Source organism: Phytophthora ramorum (assembly GCF_020800215.1).
Source record: "Phytophthora ramorum isolate Pr-102 chromosome Unknown Phyram_PR-102_s0013, whole genome shotgun sequence".
Classification (NCBI taxonomy): domain Eukaryota; phylum Oomycota; class Peronosporomycetes; order Peronosporales; family Peronosporaceae; genus Phytophthora; species Phytophthora ramorum.
The window spans coordinates 298,234-314,096 of record NW_027150659.1 but is presented as its reverse complement, the minus strand read 5'-3'; the positions used below and the strand labels follow the sequence as shown (position 1 = coordinate 314,096).

At 53.6% G+C, this 15,863-nt stretch overlaps 5 protein-coding genes across 5 annotated transcripts; 3 read left to right on the top strand and 2 right to left on the bottom strand.

The window, feature by feature from the left end:
- Nucleotides 1-1,315: 1,315 nt before the first annotated feature.
- KRP23_11800 (uncharacterized protein) lies at nucleotides 1,316-1,744 on the top strand (the record flags this gene model as incomplete). The annotated part of the gene is made up of 1 exon (XM_067882379.1): nucleotides 1,316-1,744. One exon carries the CDS (start codon nucleotides 1,316-1,318, stop codon nucleotides 1,742-1,744), a length of 429 nt encoding a protein of 142 aa, XP_067739971.1.
- A 1,343-nt stretch (nucleotides 1,745-3,087) lies between these two features.
- Nucleotides 3,088-5,110, top strand: KRP23_11799 (E3 ubiquitin-protein ligase SMURF2; the record flags this gene model as incomplete). Its single annotated transcript, XM_067882378.1, has 2 exons — nucleotides 3,088-3,221; nucleotides 3,295-5,110. 2 exons carry the CDS (start codon nucleotides 3,088-3,090, stop codon nucleotides 5,108-5,110), a joined length of 1,950 nt encoding a protein of 649 aa, XP_067739970.1.
- Nucleotides 5,111-5,389: 279 nt separating this feature from the next.
- KRP23_11798 (uncharacterized protein) lies at nucleotides 5,390-8,527 on the top strand (the record flags this gene model as incomplete). Its single annotated transcript, XM_067882376.1, has 1 exon — nucleotides 5,390-8,527. One exon carries the CDS (start codon nucleotides 5,390-5,392, stop codon nucleotides 8,525-8,527), a length of 3,138 nt encoding a protein of 1,045 aa, XP_067739969.1.
- A 164-nt stretch (nucleotides 8,528-8,691) lies between these two features.
- On the bottom strand, nucleotides 8,692-10,688 carry KRP23_11797 (putative Dol-P-Man:Man(7)GlcNAc(2)-PP-Dol alpha-1,6-mannosyltransferase; the record flags this gene model as incomplete). The annotated part of the gene is made up of 8 exons (XM_067882375.1): nucleotides 8,692-8,914; nucleotides 8,988-9,117; nucleotides 9,176-9,269; nucleotides 9,334-9,366; nucleotides 9,436-9,637; nucleotides 9,710-10,062; nucleotides 10,139-10,174; nucleotides 10,245-10,688. 8 exons carry the CDS (start codon nucleotides 10,686-10,688, stop codon nucleotides 8,692-8,694), a joined length of 1,515 nt encoding a protein of 504 aa, XP_067739968.1.
- Nucleotides 10,689-10,843: 155 nt separating this feature from the next.
- KRP23_11796 (Choline transporter-like protein 2) lies at nucleotides 10,844-13,072 on the bottom strand (the record flags this gene model as incomplete). Its single annotated transcript, XM_067882374.1, has 1 exon — nucleotides 10,844-13,072. The coding sequence occupies one exon, from the start codon at nucleotides 13,070-13,072 to the stop codon at nucleotides 10,844-10,846; it is 2,229 nt and encodes a 742-aa protein (XP_067739967.1).
- Between the last annotated feature and the right edge of the window lie 2,791 nt (nucleotides 13,073-15,863).

Here is a 15,863-nt window from a genome sequence, read left to right as displayed (position 1 = left end):
ACGATATCTGTTTCTTGGTACACACGTGGAAGGATGTAGTATTTCCAAATCTAGGAAGCATACTTCCTGCGAACAGCCCCATTCTCGCTTGAAGCCAGGTGATGATTGTATAAAGCGTGCAAGGTGTATCCGAACAGTTTTGCTACCAACGCTTAGGCGCAGCTTCTTGCACTTTCGACACGTCGACCACATGAATACTTAGTAAGGAGGACATCCCGACCGTCCTCTTTATTACTCAGGATAGCAATGCTGATGTGACAAGCGAGAACTACAAGTACCCTATACATGTACCTGCACAGCAACTGGTGCCAAACGTATTCCAAGGAGACTGTTTACTATCTCAACAAGGAAAAAAAATGATTGCATTTAATGCGATCTGCCGGTGTGTGGTGGCCGTGCTCATTTCCAAGCAAGTATTCTAGCTGCGAGAAAATGCCCAACCATTTAACACGACACGAAAGCAGCTACAGTACACGTAATGTGCTGGTTTAATAACTACAGGTAGCGGCACAATATAATATTATTATCGCAGCACTCCGGTGCACTTAAGTACAGCTCATCCTAAAAGAAATCCTCAATCAATATGGTGCTTTCTTCGGTCTGACGATAAAATCTCAAGGAAAAAAGCTTTGCATCGTTTTATCGAGATTTGTCTCCATGATTTCACTCCGTTGGCACGAACACTTCAGGCTCGACAGACAACAAATAAATCCTCTTGAGCAGCCTTAGCAGATCGCAATTAGATGTAGGGGATGCAATTGGGCTTATACCAGTAATTGAACGAATGAAAACGCTACTCGTAACACAAAATGACAGTGTAGCTGTCCCGAGAGCTAGACCAGACCGACTGCAGTCGTGACAACTCAGGGCACTGACATGTAGTTTTCGCGTTGATACTGTAGCACTGTTGAGTTGCGATGTCCATGGAGCACCCCCAATATCTTCATTGACCGAACATGACGCACCTTTATCAGAGCCATTCATCTGGGTTGTTCATGCGAGCTAAACCAAACTGCATGCATGTACACGTATTTGATGCATGCAATGCCCCAAAGCTTGCCTGATAGTACCAGCAAAATCATTCTGCCATTCATCACAATCAAATAAGCATAAGGCTGTAGGTGTACCAGGCGCATCGAACGATGATAGAAATTGTACGCAGGAATCGCAGTTGTGATGTGACCACTGTATGCATTTAAACTTACAGGTAAATACAACACATCATAATGTTATTATCAACACGTTCCTTGTCACTTCGAAATCGGCTCCCAAGCGCTCAAGGCACACCCATAGACTCGAATCGAGAAGGACTATCATGCAGGCCACGTTCTTTTACATTCTAGTGATGGCTGCCTTTGTTGCCGGCACCGATTCCACAGCCGCCGAAAACACTGTCCAGACACAGATCACCTTCCCTGATCTGAAGCCCCCGCACGCAACCCGCCACCTTAAAGGTTCTCATATGGCCAAGAAAGACGTGGACTTGAGCGAGGAGGAAGAGAGAGGGGCGACTCAAGCTTTGGCCAGATTCAAGGGCATATTTGGTAAACATCCGAACAAGGCTACCAAGCTCACAGACGACAAGCTCCAGAAGATCAAGACGTACGCCAAGGAGAATCCCGACAAATGGGATCAAATGACTTATTACCTGGATAATGTTTATGGGATATCACTCATGGCACTCCTTGCGGGTGGGTCGCTCTTCCTCGGGTGGAGATACGTCGGGGCCGGGACATCAGCATGATGGAGTTGACGCGACACTACGTACAATTCAAGTACTTTCGGCTTTCGGGAAACTCGCTCCCAACAAGATAGACATTCTCCAGGGACTTTGTGAGCGCTATCTTGCTTTTCGAGCTTGGACTGATAGAGACTAACCCAACATAGACTCCGTTCTGAGCAATTCTCGCGAGCTTCGTGCCTACTCGCCTGCTTGACGTGAAATGCTGTTCCCTCACTGCATGTCCACCATTCGAATCAGCTACATTTTTCGAAAAGGGTCACCGCAACACACTCACCCTAGTGGTCACCCCCTTGGCATTAAGTGGCGCTAGGGAGAGCTAAATGACATTACTGTAGTAGTAAAACCAAAACTACTGTCTCCCCTATTACAGTAGTAAAAATCTCAGCGGTGCCAACGACGATAAAACAAATTACTAAACGACGACGATCCTAATGACATCGGCAAATACTACAGTAGTAGGTACCAGAAACACAGTCAGAGGTGAAGACAGCCTTCCGCCCGCCGAGAGGTTTGAGCCTCCCCTGCTCATTCCAGTCCAGACCGTTCTACACGAAATTCCTTCAGGTAGCGGGCCGCTTTGGCACCTTCGTCAGCAGGATCAGCCCATGCGATGAAAATGACCACCACCAGTAGACGGAAGAAGCTGGACCGCATTATGATGCGTCTTGACGAAGTTAGCGTTTGTGCTGTGTGATGGTTTCGACAATTCGTTGCGCGCCGAATGCTAAGATCCACCTCTTGAAGCTTGGGAACTTGGTAGGCAACACACAGCGTGACTCACACTGTTTGTGCTTCACTCTTTGTTGCGTTAATATGAAGGAAAGTTCTCCGAGAGAGGCCTTTGAGCTCCATGCACATGAACCTTCGAGAATTGGCCGTCAAGCTCCAGACTATAATACACAGCCAATGAGCAAGGAGTCAGCAGAGAGTCAGAAGGCAACTTTTCGCCAGCACGAACCTTGGTCTCACCGTGGCAGCCACAGCCTCCGTTCGTACCGACAGCCATGAATCCCATGTGCAGTCGCAGCTATTCGCCCCACCGCCCTCCTTCGAGACCGAGCGGCATTTTCGGCGTCCTCTCCCGATCGTGGTGGACGTTCGCACCGCTGGGCCCAGCTGGAATGGGGGAGACCAAAAACATCGACCCGTCGACAGCACTGTGCCTATTTTTCGAGGACTGCGCCGGCCTTACCCGCTTGCTCTACGGTATGTGTAATTGGGCGGCAGTCACCGTTTAGCGCTGCGTCCGAAAAGCGCCTGCAAGTGCTCAATTCTCGTCTCGCCAGCGGGTTTAGCTCTGCCGATTGCAGTGGCTGGACCCATTTCCAAACTCGCCTGCCCCGATGGACTCGGATGACTCCATGTCGGTCTTGCTGCCGATGGTGACCATGATGCTGCTGCTCGTGTTTGCGGGCGGTCTGTGGTTCCTGCGCACTCGACACCAATTGCGTGGCGCGTCGCAGTCGTTCCTGGCCAGGTGCGTCCTTTTCCGAGGCTCTAGAGTCCGCTAGAGCCAACGTTCTGGCACTAAGCGTGTGCTGTACCTTCAGGATGCTGATACAGGAGCAGGAGACCATCACGAGGCTGGATCTCGAGCGCGGAGAGGCCCAAGCAGAGCGCTGGAAGTGCTCCGTGTGTGAGTTTAGCAACGCCATGGATCGCCCCACGTGTCTGCTGTGCGGCACGAAAAACTCCAAACCTGTTCGTCAGCAGTCGGACCGGGAGGACCTGCCACGTCTCAAGCTCTCTATTGCAGGCAGGGAGGAGAGATTGAGCTCTGCTGGCTCCGTCACGATGCTTACGAGGCCTTCTCTATCAGCGCAGAGGTCTTCCGTGCTCAGCGTCGGCTCTAGACAGTCGTTGAGGCCACTGAGGCTTTCGACGTTAAACCCGAGGCAGAAGTACGCGCGACGACGTAAAGAGTGGGTGCGTTGTCTTGGAGAGGACGGATCGTCGGCCTTCTGGACGAGAGCGGACGTCGCCGCAGCTACGAGGAGACTCACAGTGGCTGCGAACACTGGCACCAACCACGGAGGCCATCGAGTGTCCGTGGGCTTCGTGACGCACATGGTGCGTCGGTCTTCCATGATGGGGGACATTGGGCGCCTCACTTTTGCAGACGCCTCGCAGCTGGATGCAGCGGAGACCATCAGCGGATATAAACTCAGCGCGCGAGAGCTTGAACTGCTCGACAGAGTCTCGAGACTGGCGTTCCCCAAGAAGTACGCGTGGTTCTTGGAACGCATGGGCGCGCTGCTGAGGCCGTGGGAAGAAGGACGCATCAAGCTGCGCGTGCAGAGAGAACACATTCTCGTGGAGAGCATGGAGCAGTTGCTGGGCATTCAGCCCGAGCACATTCACTTCCCGCTTCGCATCGAGTTCGTCGGGGAAGCAGGTATCGACGCCGGAGGTCTGCAGCGAGAATGGTTCTCCATCTTGTTCGGCAGGTTGCTGGACGATGAGCTGGGGCTCTTTATGTCGTGCCACCGACACACGCAGGCCGTGGCTATTAACCCGCACTCTGAAGACTGCACGGCCGACCACTTGCTCTACTTCCGGGGCATTGGCAGACTGCTAGGCCGCGCCCTGCTGGAAGGACAGACCATGCAGGCGCGGCTGTGTCTGCCCATTCTCAAGCACTTCCTAGGCACGCCAATCACTTTCTCGGACCTGCAGTACGTGGACCCGGAGGTGTACACGAGCATGATCTGGATCCGAGACAATGACGGCGTGGACGCCCTGGAGCTCACGTTCTCCGTCACGGAGCTACGAGCGGATGACGAAGTCGTGACTGTGGACTTGGTGTCTGATGGACGGGACAAGCCCGTGACGGACGCCAACAAACAAGAGTTCCTGCACCTCAAGCTGCGCTACCTCATGCTCGATCGCTACGGGCCGCAGTTGCAAGCTCTGTCTCTTGGATTGTTTGAGGTCGTCCCACAGGAAGCGCTGCTGGTCTTCGACTACCAGGAGCTTGAGCTCGTGCTGTGCGGACTTCCCGAGATCGACCTCGCCGACTGGAAGCGCAACACGGTGGTCGCTCCCAGTTTCGACGAGGCCCCGTACGTCGTTGGCTGGTTCTGGGAAGTACTGCAGGCGTTCACGGAGGACGAACGTGCACGATTCCTGCAGTTCTCCACGGGCTCATCGCGCGTGCCAGTGCAGGGCTTCAAGGGGTTAACCAGTTATGACGGCCGCATTTGCCCCTTCTCGTTGCGGCCGTTGCCTGGGCAAACTCGCGGCTTCCCCAAGGTGCACACGTGCTTCAACCGTGTGGAACTGCCGTTATACGACAACAAGGCCGAGCTGGAAGCTGCTCTCTATGCAGTCCTCGATATGGAGTGGACCGAGTTTAGCGAGGAGTGACCAAACCGAGTATGGAGGAGCAGATGAGTGAGTATGGTGGATGGATGTTGCGGTATTTAATACAAGCTTTTGCTTGTGCTCGTTGTCATCTCCCGTCACGTCTCGTCCCAAGCTATCGCTTCACCTGTCTTCGTCGTTTCCCAGGTTGCAGACTTTTGATTTTTCTCGTGCCAGTTGGCAAGCAGACGTGGAGGAGCCACGCAAGTGATCAGGAGCATCCTGCTGCGACTTTCGCTGGAGGGTGGTCGTCAGGCAGCCCAGAGTGTGGCCGAGACGGTGATGCAGTTGATGGGGACGATGGCTGCGGCCGGAATGGGGACCGATACGCCGCCTCCCGGGTCCCCACCACGTGTTCCTTCCCTAGCAGTGAGTCCTGCGTTCGAGGCGGACGAAGAAGAGAAGAGTGACTACAGAGCCGACGATGAAGGTGGGGACGAAGTCGACAACAGCCTTGACTGCACTCCTGCTGATGACAGCGAATTGAGTGAAGACTACGGCGGTGACGAAATGAAAACTCCACCGGGAATGCCTGCAAGAAGTGAGGCGGATGTGGTGCTGGAACCACTTTCGCCTACTAAGGATGCTGCTGTGGTGGAAAAGCTGGACGTTGAGCACCACACTGTCATCCGCGACTCAGCTGTCGTCACGGAGTGCCTGCATTCTGAAGGTGAGGGAGAACTGAGCGAAACTTCGGATAAGGTGCAGCAGGAACACAAGTCTATGGCTGTCACTGCGAGCTCTTCTTCTGCAGCAACTGGTCGTGTGGCTTCGTCGATGCTGGAAGTTGGACCTACCGAAGGACTGAGCGGTAGTATCAACACCCACAGTACATCTGCGGAAGTCAACAGTCAAAATGAAAGGGACGTCATGGAGGAGGACATTGAGAAGGTGAACGTGGACACTTTGCGTCTGTTATGTGGGAGCGAAGGCGGAACGAGTCACGGCGAGGAAAGCGCGCAAGAGGTGTCTATGGAGATGTCGTCTACCGAGGACCAAGAACAATCTGCAGATGTAGAAGTCCTGACGGTCGATGATGATGTGGCTGGAAATGAAGCACCACCCAGTGGAGACCTAGTGCAGCAGACAACCGAGGAAGGCTCTACAGTACCAGCCCAACGTGATGTCCAGTCTGAAAAGAACCAGAAAGTGTCATCTCCGGCAGATCAAGACGAACAGCCAGCTGATACGAAGCGGGCGCCGCCTTGCTCGGAGCCAGCAACGCCTGAGCCCACCAACACGCCAACACAGACAAAGAAGAGAATGCAGAGCTCAACGCTGCCAAGTGGTTCTGAGGAACCTAAAGCCCCGGATAACAACGCGAGTCCAAACACTTCTCCACCGACAAAAGTTCCTGCCGCCCCTAGCCATACGCCAAAGCAGTCCAAGCGTGCGACGCCCAAGAAGCGGAAGAAAGGTCCCCCTGCAATTGGAAGTGCTGCATCTGGTGACGAAGAATCCTTGCCAATACGCCGGTCGTCTCGTATCAAGCACGTGCCTCCAAAGTTCACTTATCCGGCCAAACAGCTCGCGGACGAGACGGTGTTGTCTCACTTTCGCCACAGCTCACCAAGCACTGCCATGGCTTGCAAATATTGTGGCAAGGAGATGCCTTTCTCACGTGGCTTTGCGCAGAAACATTTGAGAGCTTGTCCTGCGTTTATGAGCCGGAACAAATCTGTAGTGGAAGATGACACCGAAGAAAAACCAGCGTTGCCTTCCCCTGCGGCAGCCAAAGTGAGCGAGAAGGATGTCAAGATGGAAGGTCCAATGCACGAACGTTCTGCAGTAAGCGACCATGCGGCATCGCTGCTGCATCTAATGGGATCGGAGGACCTTGCAGCACAGTTGAAAGGTGCTTTTCAAGGCGCTCCATTTGCAGGCCACGCGCCCATTTCTCGGTTCCAGGACTTGATCAGGGATGATGCCACGGGTCTGCGTCACTTGCGCGTGCAGGATCTACTGGATGCCGTGGACCCGCTGGATGGGCAAACCGTGTTGCTTCATGTGAACTCTGCTGGCGGACGGCGTAGTACGGGTCAAGAGAGTCTTGGTCCAGTATCGAAGGCCAAGGCGCGAGACATGGAGAATTGCTCGCTCCGCTTACCAGCGCCCCGCAACGTCGCCGATATATTCATTGTGCCGATAGCAGCAGAACTAGGCCTCGACTATGCAATGCACCAACACACCGCTAAGCTGATGAGCTGCCCTGAGCAGGGCACAGCGGTAAATTGGCGATTTCATCGCACGGAGATGGTGGTTTTCCAGTTGGCTGGCAAGGCATTGTGGAAGTTGAGAATGGGCCCCGTGCACAACCCGCTGAGCTGCTATCACCCCGATTCGTGGCTTCTGGACAATGCAGCGGAAGTCGACAAAGTTCACCGCGTGTGTACGCTGAAAAAGCATGCGCTGGGATCACTAACGCCCCCCTTTGACGAACTTGACGTGTTTGATGAGAATGCAAGTACCCATGAAGCGGATGAAGAGCTCCACGAGCACATGCTGAAGCCCGGTTCGGTAGCGTATCTGCCTGCGGGTACATGGTTCGAGACTGAAACAAAGGAGAAGAACGTCGTGTGGCTCGAGGTGCAGCTAGAAGCGATGACATACGAAGCGTTGTTGCTCGCAGCCGTCAAGCAATTGGTCTGGCGTGAACAGTCAATGCGCATGAAAGTGCAGCTGTATCCGGGCAATCGTGGAGAAGCCAGACGCGTTCGTAGTCACATGGGAGCATGCATGAAGTCCCTGCGCGATGAAATTGCGGTTCTTGACACCAGCGACTTGGTGCCAGAGTACCTGGTGACCGACGATTTGAGAGATCTCCGCGCTCAAGGCCTACTGCGCGAGACGAGCAGGTCGTCAGCTTCGACAAGCTTCGAAGTGGATCTGACAAACCCGAAATTTAAGCTGAAACACGTGAAGGTCTTCAGCGAGTTTGCTTATCGCGTCAATCCCGTCGCAGTTCTTCGGAGTGTGGACGAGATCTCGCATTTGGAGAAGGAGGAGAGCGAGGCCCCTACTTCTGTGACTGCACAGCACCGTGCATTGAAGAAGTCGCCAAAGCCCAAGCCAAAACGGAAGCTGAGACTGCGCGTGATCACCCAAGCTGGGAAGCACACGTACGTGCTCGACGAGGTGTTTGGCAACGATGACTTCAGGTCGCAACTACACGTCAAGTTCCAGTGCTCGGCAGAGCAGTCGAGACTGGTGGAGTGGCTCCGAAGTCGCGGCGCTGGGTCGTTTGGTGTCGAGGAATTCAGTCATGGCGATGATTCGCGCCAGTCCAAGAGCTCTGCACGATGCAAGGAGACTGGACGACACCTGCTGCGATTCCTGTGCTTCGTGGGATACGTTTCCCAAGTGAAGTCACCGAAGCAGACTCGGGTGCATCGACAAATTGCGCACGAGAAGGCATCGTAGCATTGATTAGCAGCTGCGTAGTCTTGTGCTGCCATGATGCGCTGTCTTGTTCGCCAATCGAGCAACTTTACCGTCACGACAAAAGCTAAGGCTACTAGCTACCATTTGAATGAACTTGGCTTGGCTCGATTGGCGCTTCGTACTGTGTCTGCATTTGCAGCAGTCTACGCCTGGGCAGGTACGATGATGTCGCGGTTGCGCATCAAGAAGACAATCTTCTTGGTCTTGAGGGTGACGCGGTGGTTGGCGATTCCTACACCAGCGAACGCATCGAACCCAGCAACGTATTGGAAGTCGTCTTCAAGCAGTGTAGGGTCCTTCGCTGTCAGCACGTAGTTGAACTGCTTCAGCTGATCGACTGTAGTTACCGACTCGTCCTTCGAGTAGCTGCACAAAGAGAGATACGGGCACATTAACAACAAGTACCACGGCATTAGGTAGTAGCTGCCGGGGTACACACCTCCAGGCGGGGAACTCTTCTCCAAAACGAGACACACCGGTCATCGCAGCGGGGACATCGATGTGCACGCTGCGAGGTAAATCGCGCTCGTTCGCTGCAACGTGATGCAAACGCACGAACGCCTCACCACCTAGGATATAGAGTGTGAGAGAAATCAATCGAGAAGGTGGCGGCTCGAATAGTCCTACCAGGGTAGTTGGACCAAGCAGCCGTGAGCAGGAAAAGCGTGCCAAGAACCGTGATCATGAGACAACCAATAGCGCCAACAAAAGGAAGTCGCGCCTAGAGAATGTAGACAAAAGAGGTCAGCATATAAACGAAGAAATACAAAAGCTGTAGAGCTTACCTTGCTTCTGCTCCGGTAGAGCTTCGCCAATCCCTTTGGAACGGCAACATCACTGATCTGAGTCTTCCAAGCTCATAGAGTACTCCTGCCAAGCAAACTTACCACCGCTGACACCATGTTGAGAATCGGGATCGCGTTGAAAATGAAGCGCAGCTCCTTGTGGGGAAGGAACGAATAGAGCGCCAGGTAAACGAACACGGGCCACACCAGCGACAACACGCTCCAGTCCACAATCGGCGCCGTCTTGAACGACCACGTAATGTCATGCAGCGATCGACTCTTCAACAGGGTCGGGAGCAGCGTGCTGCAAACACGGCAACCTCATCAGTCCCCAAGACGAAAAATAACACTTTTGCAAGCATAGCACATCACGAACCTGAGACCTAGCGGCAGTAGCAGCGCTGTCGCCTGCAGTGCACGCGGTAGTGCCGAAGTGAAATACCACAGCGGTGGACTCACACCCCAGTCGCTGCTCTTGTTCTGCACCGTGTTGAACCACAGCACCTCGCCCTCGGGCCACAGCCAGCGCTGCCAGAAGTACGAGTCCACGAGAACCGTCGCCGCCAATGACACAATTCCCGCCGAGAGGCCCCACCACACCATCTTGAAAAACGAGACCCGACGCGACAACAGCATGCTCAACACTAATGGAGCGAAGAGCACAATGGTATCTCCGCGGAACACGACCGTCGCAAAGGTAAACAGGAACACACTGCGCTGCCACTTGTCCTGCATTTCGTCAACAACAGACCAAACACCGAGTCAACCAACTGCCATCGTCAAAAATTATCAAAAGACACCATACTCGAAGCCAGAAGCCCAGTCCGAACAGCACCAACACCTACAAAAGCAAACACACAATGTCACTCTACCTGGTTCTACGTATTCTTCTTCCCATTCTACCAACGTACCAATGCGTACACATTTGGCAATGTGCGGCTCATGTAGAACACCAAGTGGAACTGGCACGCACAAATAAGCAGCAAGAAGCGACTCGTGTCTCGGCCGAAGCGCATCCCCACACCGTCACTGAAGAACATCAGAGCCCCCAGCGTCGCCATGCCCAGCACCCAGCGCGTCGCTACCTGCATCCAGAGTTTTGGGGCACCGAGTATCATAAACACCCAATGTATGGGCCCATTGACGCTGGCGACCGCCAAAGAGCCCAAAAATGTGCGAGGCACCACTCCCGGGAACTCCAAATGGTCGAATTTCTCGACGCTCCGAGCGCCGAATACCAACAAGTCGTGCGTCGCCTGCAGGTTGAAGCTCTCCTCAACCTTAGCGAAGGGGCACAGGAACACATACGCTGTCATGGCCGAAGCCACCAGCAGCTCGGCGCGCCGGCCGCGCATCAAAAACGTCATGTTGAGATTTGTGCCCATTTTCAGCAAGGTACCCAATTAGCTATTGGTCAAAACTTGATTTGGGCACCTCTCGAATAAAGGACCGTAACTTCAACTTGGTCGATACATTATGCAAGTGTATTTTGTTGCTATCTACGCAGTGGTTACTCCTGGATGTCGGTGGCTGGGGACTCGGTTTTGGAGACCTGGACGCTGGCCACGAACTTCTTGAGCGAGTCGCTCATGAAGTACTGACCTGACGTCTTGTTCACCTCTTTGTCTTCGCAGAAGCAGAGCAGGATCGTGTCAATGGCCATTTCGTACACGCCCAGGAGTGTGGACGCTACGAACCAGCCGAGTAGCAGCGCCAGCAGGATCGGTGCCAGCGGTGACGACAGCTCGTGAGCGCCACCGACACCGTAGTCGTCGCTGTTCTTCTCCAAGTAGGCGAACGTGGCGATGGCACAGCTCAGAGCGATGGCGACCTTCCCAGCGCCGAGGAGTAAGAAGGTTACCGTCGACACGGCACCCACCTGCGCGATGTTGCTCAACAGGATTTTGAACGCGTCCTTGGCGGACGAACAGAAGCTGTGACCTTTCATGGCGATGAGGATGTAGGCGTTCTTGGACAGGAAGCGCAGACACTTTTCGAGACACCAAAGAAAGCACTGCACGATCTTCATGACGACCTTGAGCACGAGGTTGGACTTCTGCACGTCTTGTGTTTGGTGATCCAGGTACAGCAGTGCAGCACGAATGAACTGCACTACTGCGATGATAAACGCGCCAAATGCCAGCGACCCGAAGTGGTAGCGGAAGCAGTTCTTGAAGGAAGTGAGCACAGGGAAGGGCCCCATTTCCTCGCTGGTCTTGTTGCGACTCCAGTAGTAGCGACTCACGGCGCCGGCTATCGTGCACATGCTGATGGCGTTGATGAGCTGCGCCGTCCACAGGAAACCGAAGAAGTGATACGCCACCAAGAGCTTCATCGTCTGGTCAGGGCTCACCTGGCTCAGCGTCGTAGTTGCCTCCGCTGTTACATTTTGCCCAGCTTGGTCGGCCAGTTCGCCTGCAAGTGAAGCCAACTGCATCTCGCCTGAGCTGTAGATGTACGCTCCAACAATTGCAGCGTACGCGAAGAGCATGAGGAGCATGATAAACGGGATAATAGGGAACAACACTAGCAGAGGCAAGTGCTGCAGCGCGCGCGATGCTTCTTTCACAATGCCAACCGCGATACGGATCTTCTTCTGGAAGAAGCAGACGAGTAAAAGAGCGACCCCCGCTAGAACGTACGAAACGTATGCTGCTACCGCGTACGCCTTTTGCTTGTCCTCGCTGGCGCGAAGAGTTTGAGGCAGCTCGATCGTTGTCACGTTCATTTCCGTTGCGTTTACGCCAGCCGCAGCTGCCGCCGTTGCCAGCTCTGCAGTGATCGCACTGAGCTCCGAGCTACCGATGATTCCACCCTTTGCACTGAGCATCAGGGCGAAGAGTAACAGCAGCAACACGAAACTCCAAAGCATAATCCACACGATGCACCCAGCACAGAAGCGCAGCAACACTACAAACGCGAAGCCTAGAACAAGGGCCAGCACTCCACCGCAGGTAAGGAATACCGGCCAGGTTTCCTGCAAGTCACCGATGACGCGCCCGATGGTAGCGCCCATTGTCTGCAGCGTCGAGTATAGAGGGTTCTCCTGCGCCGGTCCCAGTGCCTCCGAAGTTGTGATCACTCGCTTGATCTCGCACTTGTCGTTTGGCACCTGTACGCCATTTACCTCGTCGTAGTACTCGGGTTCATCTCCAGGAACCACGCACTTCTCTACAGACGTCGAGTTGGATTCCGTCAGCTGAAGACACCGATAAAACACTTGCTCACTTGACATAGCAACCAGCCAACATTCTTTTTCGCTAGGGAGAACCAACAAGCTCGTCGCCCTCGACTTGCGTTCTCGTCCTCGCTCTTCATCGGTCGTCAGTGACGGATCGTTTTGGATCTCGTTCTCGGCCTCGTAGTTGCAAATGTACGAGCCAGCATCCGGACAGCTCTCCACACAGACTCCGTAGAACGAGAAGTCTTCCGGAGACAGTGACGGGTTTGACGCTTGTTCCAGTAAGTCCTGCGTGATCCGAGGATAAAACGTCAACGGATACTCTTCTTGCTCCCCAGTGCCACAGGTGCTGCCGTTGTAGTCTGATCCGTACAGCAGTCGTTTGGGCTCACCGTGCATGAACCCAACGGCGGCGATAGCGATCATGCCCACCCAGAACACCGCGAAAAACAGGACGCAGAGCACATCTCGACACTTGCGAGAACTAGCTGGTGCCACACCTTGCGATGCAGCTTCATCCTTGACGCCCACCTGCTGCTTATTGGAACAGCACCCCATGCTGGTTCAGTGTGCTTGCAATCTCCTATTGAGCTTTGGCCGTCGCTTCAAGGCCACGGCATCTCCACGAAACCACCGGGAAGTGACGAAACTGATCTTGAGCTGTGCGGTCTCACCGAGATAAGGGCAACTTTCAATAATGGGGATTCGCAAGAGATAGATAGTACCATACGCGGGCGCTGGTGTTATTACATTTGCGTTGGCTACTTTCACCACCAACATTTAAAAGGGCCAAGCCTTGCCTAGCTTGTTCTGGAAGTTGCCATCGTTCATCGGCGTGTTCGCATCGCCCCAAGGCACCGAGTTCAAAGCCCGGCGGGCATTCTCAGACAACTGGTCCCACATGATGAGGTCCTGGAAGTCACCTCCCTGGGAAGTCGACTCCAGGGCGTGGTTAATCGGCCACTTGCTCTTATACTCGACCTTGACACTCGTACCATCAACGGAGTCGGCATTGGGCGGAACCTGCTTGGAGTAACCACTGTGCGCCGACGGGGTGACGGCCAGGATCTTGGGATTCTCCACATCCGGGTTGTCGATCCACACGATGACGTGCTCCCAGTCGTGGCGGTGGCCTAAACCCGTAGAAGGCGAGTCTTTGGGGAAGTACCAGGAGTACATGATGGCCCACACGTCCTGGTACCAACCGGAACGTCCGTACACCTGAGAGCCCCATCCGGAACCCTTGCATCCAGCACTGGGAGCGCCCTTCGTCTTAAGACCACCACCGGTCTCACCAGCTTCGTTCACTGCAGGGTACGGGTGGCATCCGTTGGTGACGTGAATCTGCGGTTTGAACTTGACACCAGCCTTCTCGGAGATCGTGATAGGTTCAGGTTGTGCGAACGGCTGAACTTGGTCGTGGTCAATCCACACGGTCACCCACGGACCAGGATCCGGTGTTGGTGCCGGAGTCGGGGCGGGAGTCGGTGCCGGCGTAGGAGGTAGCGTCGGTGCAGGCGTAGGAGCTTCCGTCGCGCGTGGGTCCGGCCGCTGCGTAGGCGTCACTAACGGGATAGGTTGTTGTTGTTGCTGTTGCTGCTGGTCCTGAGACCCCGACGTGTCTTGCTGCACAGTCGGAGCTCTCGTTAAATTCTTCAAGGACGAGTAGTCGATGTACTTCACAGTCGTCTTGGACGTTTCTTGGCCTTGTACGACGGCAATGGCAGCCAAAGCGGCGCAGAGGACGACGTGGGTCTTCATCTCCACACCTGGAGCTTGTTGATTCGCGTCTCGGTGGAAGAATTGCGGAATGGAGCGGAGAAAAAGAGTAGGTTAGGCTATCCCTCCGGGTCGTCAAGGCGACTCATTTGAGGGTCCGACACAAAGAGACAGCTTGCACCCGATCATTAAAAGTTATCATGCTGTTAGACCAGAGGCATGCGATACGATATACTCCCGTGATCTGTGACCTGTGACGTCGTAGTTCAAAGGAAGGTGGGTCAAACATACATGTACATGTACTGGACAATGAGGCCAACTCGAGTACATGTAGTTGTGAAAAATAGCGGCTTGTGCCGAAGTTGGTGATTGTTTAATTTCAGAGTATCTTAGATTATTTTTAATCTTACCTGTCCTGTGAGAGACTGCTCTTTTCTAAAAATTCGAGCACGCTATCAATGATTGCATTGACGATTCGTGGGGTACTACAGTACCGTACATGTACCGCATCAAGCAGCACATCTCGTCGTGTCTCCGAATCACATCTTAACGATAGGACGGATTGCAGACAAACAGTAGGCAAGCATACAAGGACACCCGCTCTACTTTTGCTGTGCGCCCGGCACACAAAAGAGACGCTGGCATGTGGTTACAACGTGGCAGATGTGTGTACATATACCTACAATACATGTATTATTGTGACTATTATACATGTACTGTCTTCAAGATGGCTCAACCCTCTCAGCTTTGGAAACCAATAAGCTAACCAATACGTGTAGCTTAAGATGATATTAAAATAATAGGAGTTATCGTCCGTAAATGGTACCGGAGAGAGTGCCGCGCTTCGCTGTACATGTATTGTGAATTCCGGGTACAGCGCTTGCATTGCAAAAGTACACTGTAGTTTATTTGTCACGTCCTGGTTTTGCTATAACTCCTGGGGTTTAAGATTGTTCCTCGATACATTGTGTTTTCTTGTCCTGAGTCGGCTCACTTCTCATGCTATCCGGATGCATCCGTACAATCTAAACCTTTTGAGCATTTACGAAGGAATAGGTCGCGGAGAAGGTCAAAGTTGACTGAACTTGTTGCTGGTTGTAGTTGACTGCGGGGTTCCGCCGGGAGGAGGGGGGCAGGAGCGAATCTTCAGTCAAAGTGGCGGTGCATGCTCCCTCCCCCAGTTTTTGGTGCTGGCTCTACCCCTGGGGGGGGGGGGGTACGTAATAAAGGGTAAGCACACTCTCACCGTATATCAGTATCCGAAGCATGTATACAGTCTCGTACACAATATGACCTTCTCGGTACAACTGCAAGTTGGGGGAGATGCTTAACGATCGCCCTTCTGAGGAGGACAGCACATTGAAAACACAATAGACCTGTGAATTTTATAACAATTGGTGAATTGCACAAGCAAGCAAAAATCTGCACATTTGCGCGTTAGTGCACACACAACCACAAAACGTCAGGGCATTGGAACAACGAAGCGACACAACCACCACAGCCACGAAATGCACAAAAGCCAACCATAAGGAAGCGGTAGCCAAATTTATCGAATCAAATTCGTAGCTAGTTGTCCATTTAGCCAATCAGACGTTTTACGACCGTCTACTTCCTCTCTGGTCGCTACACC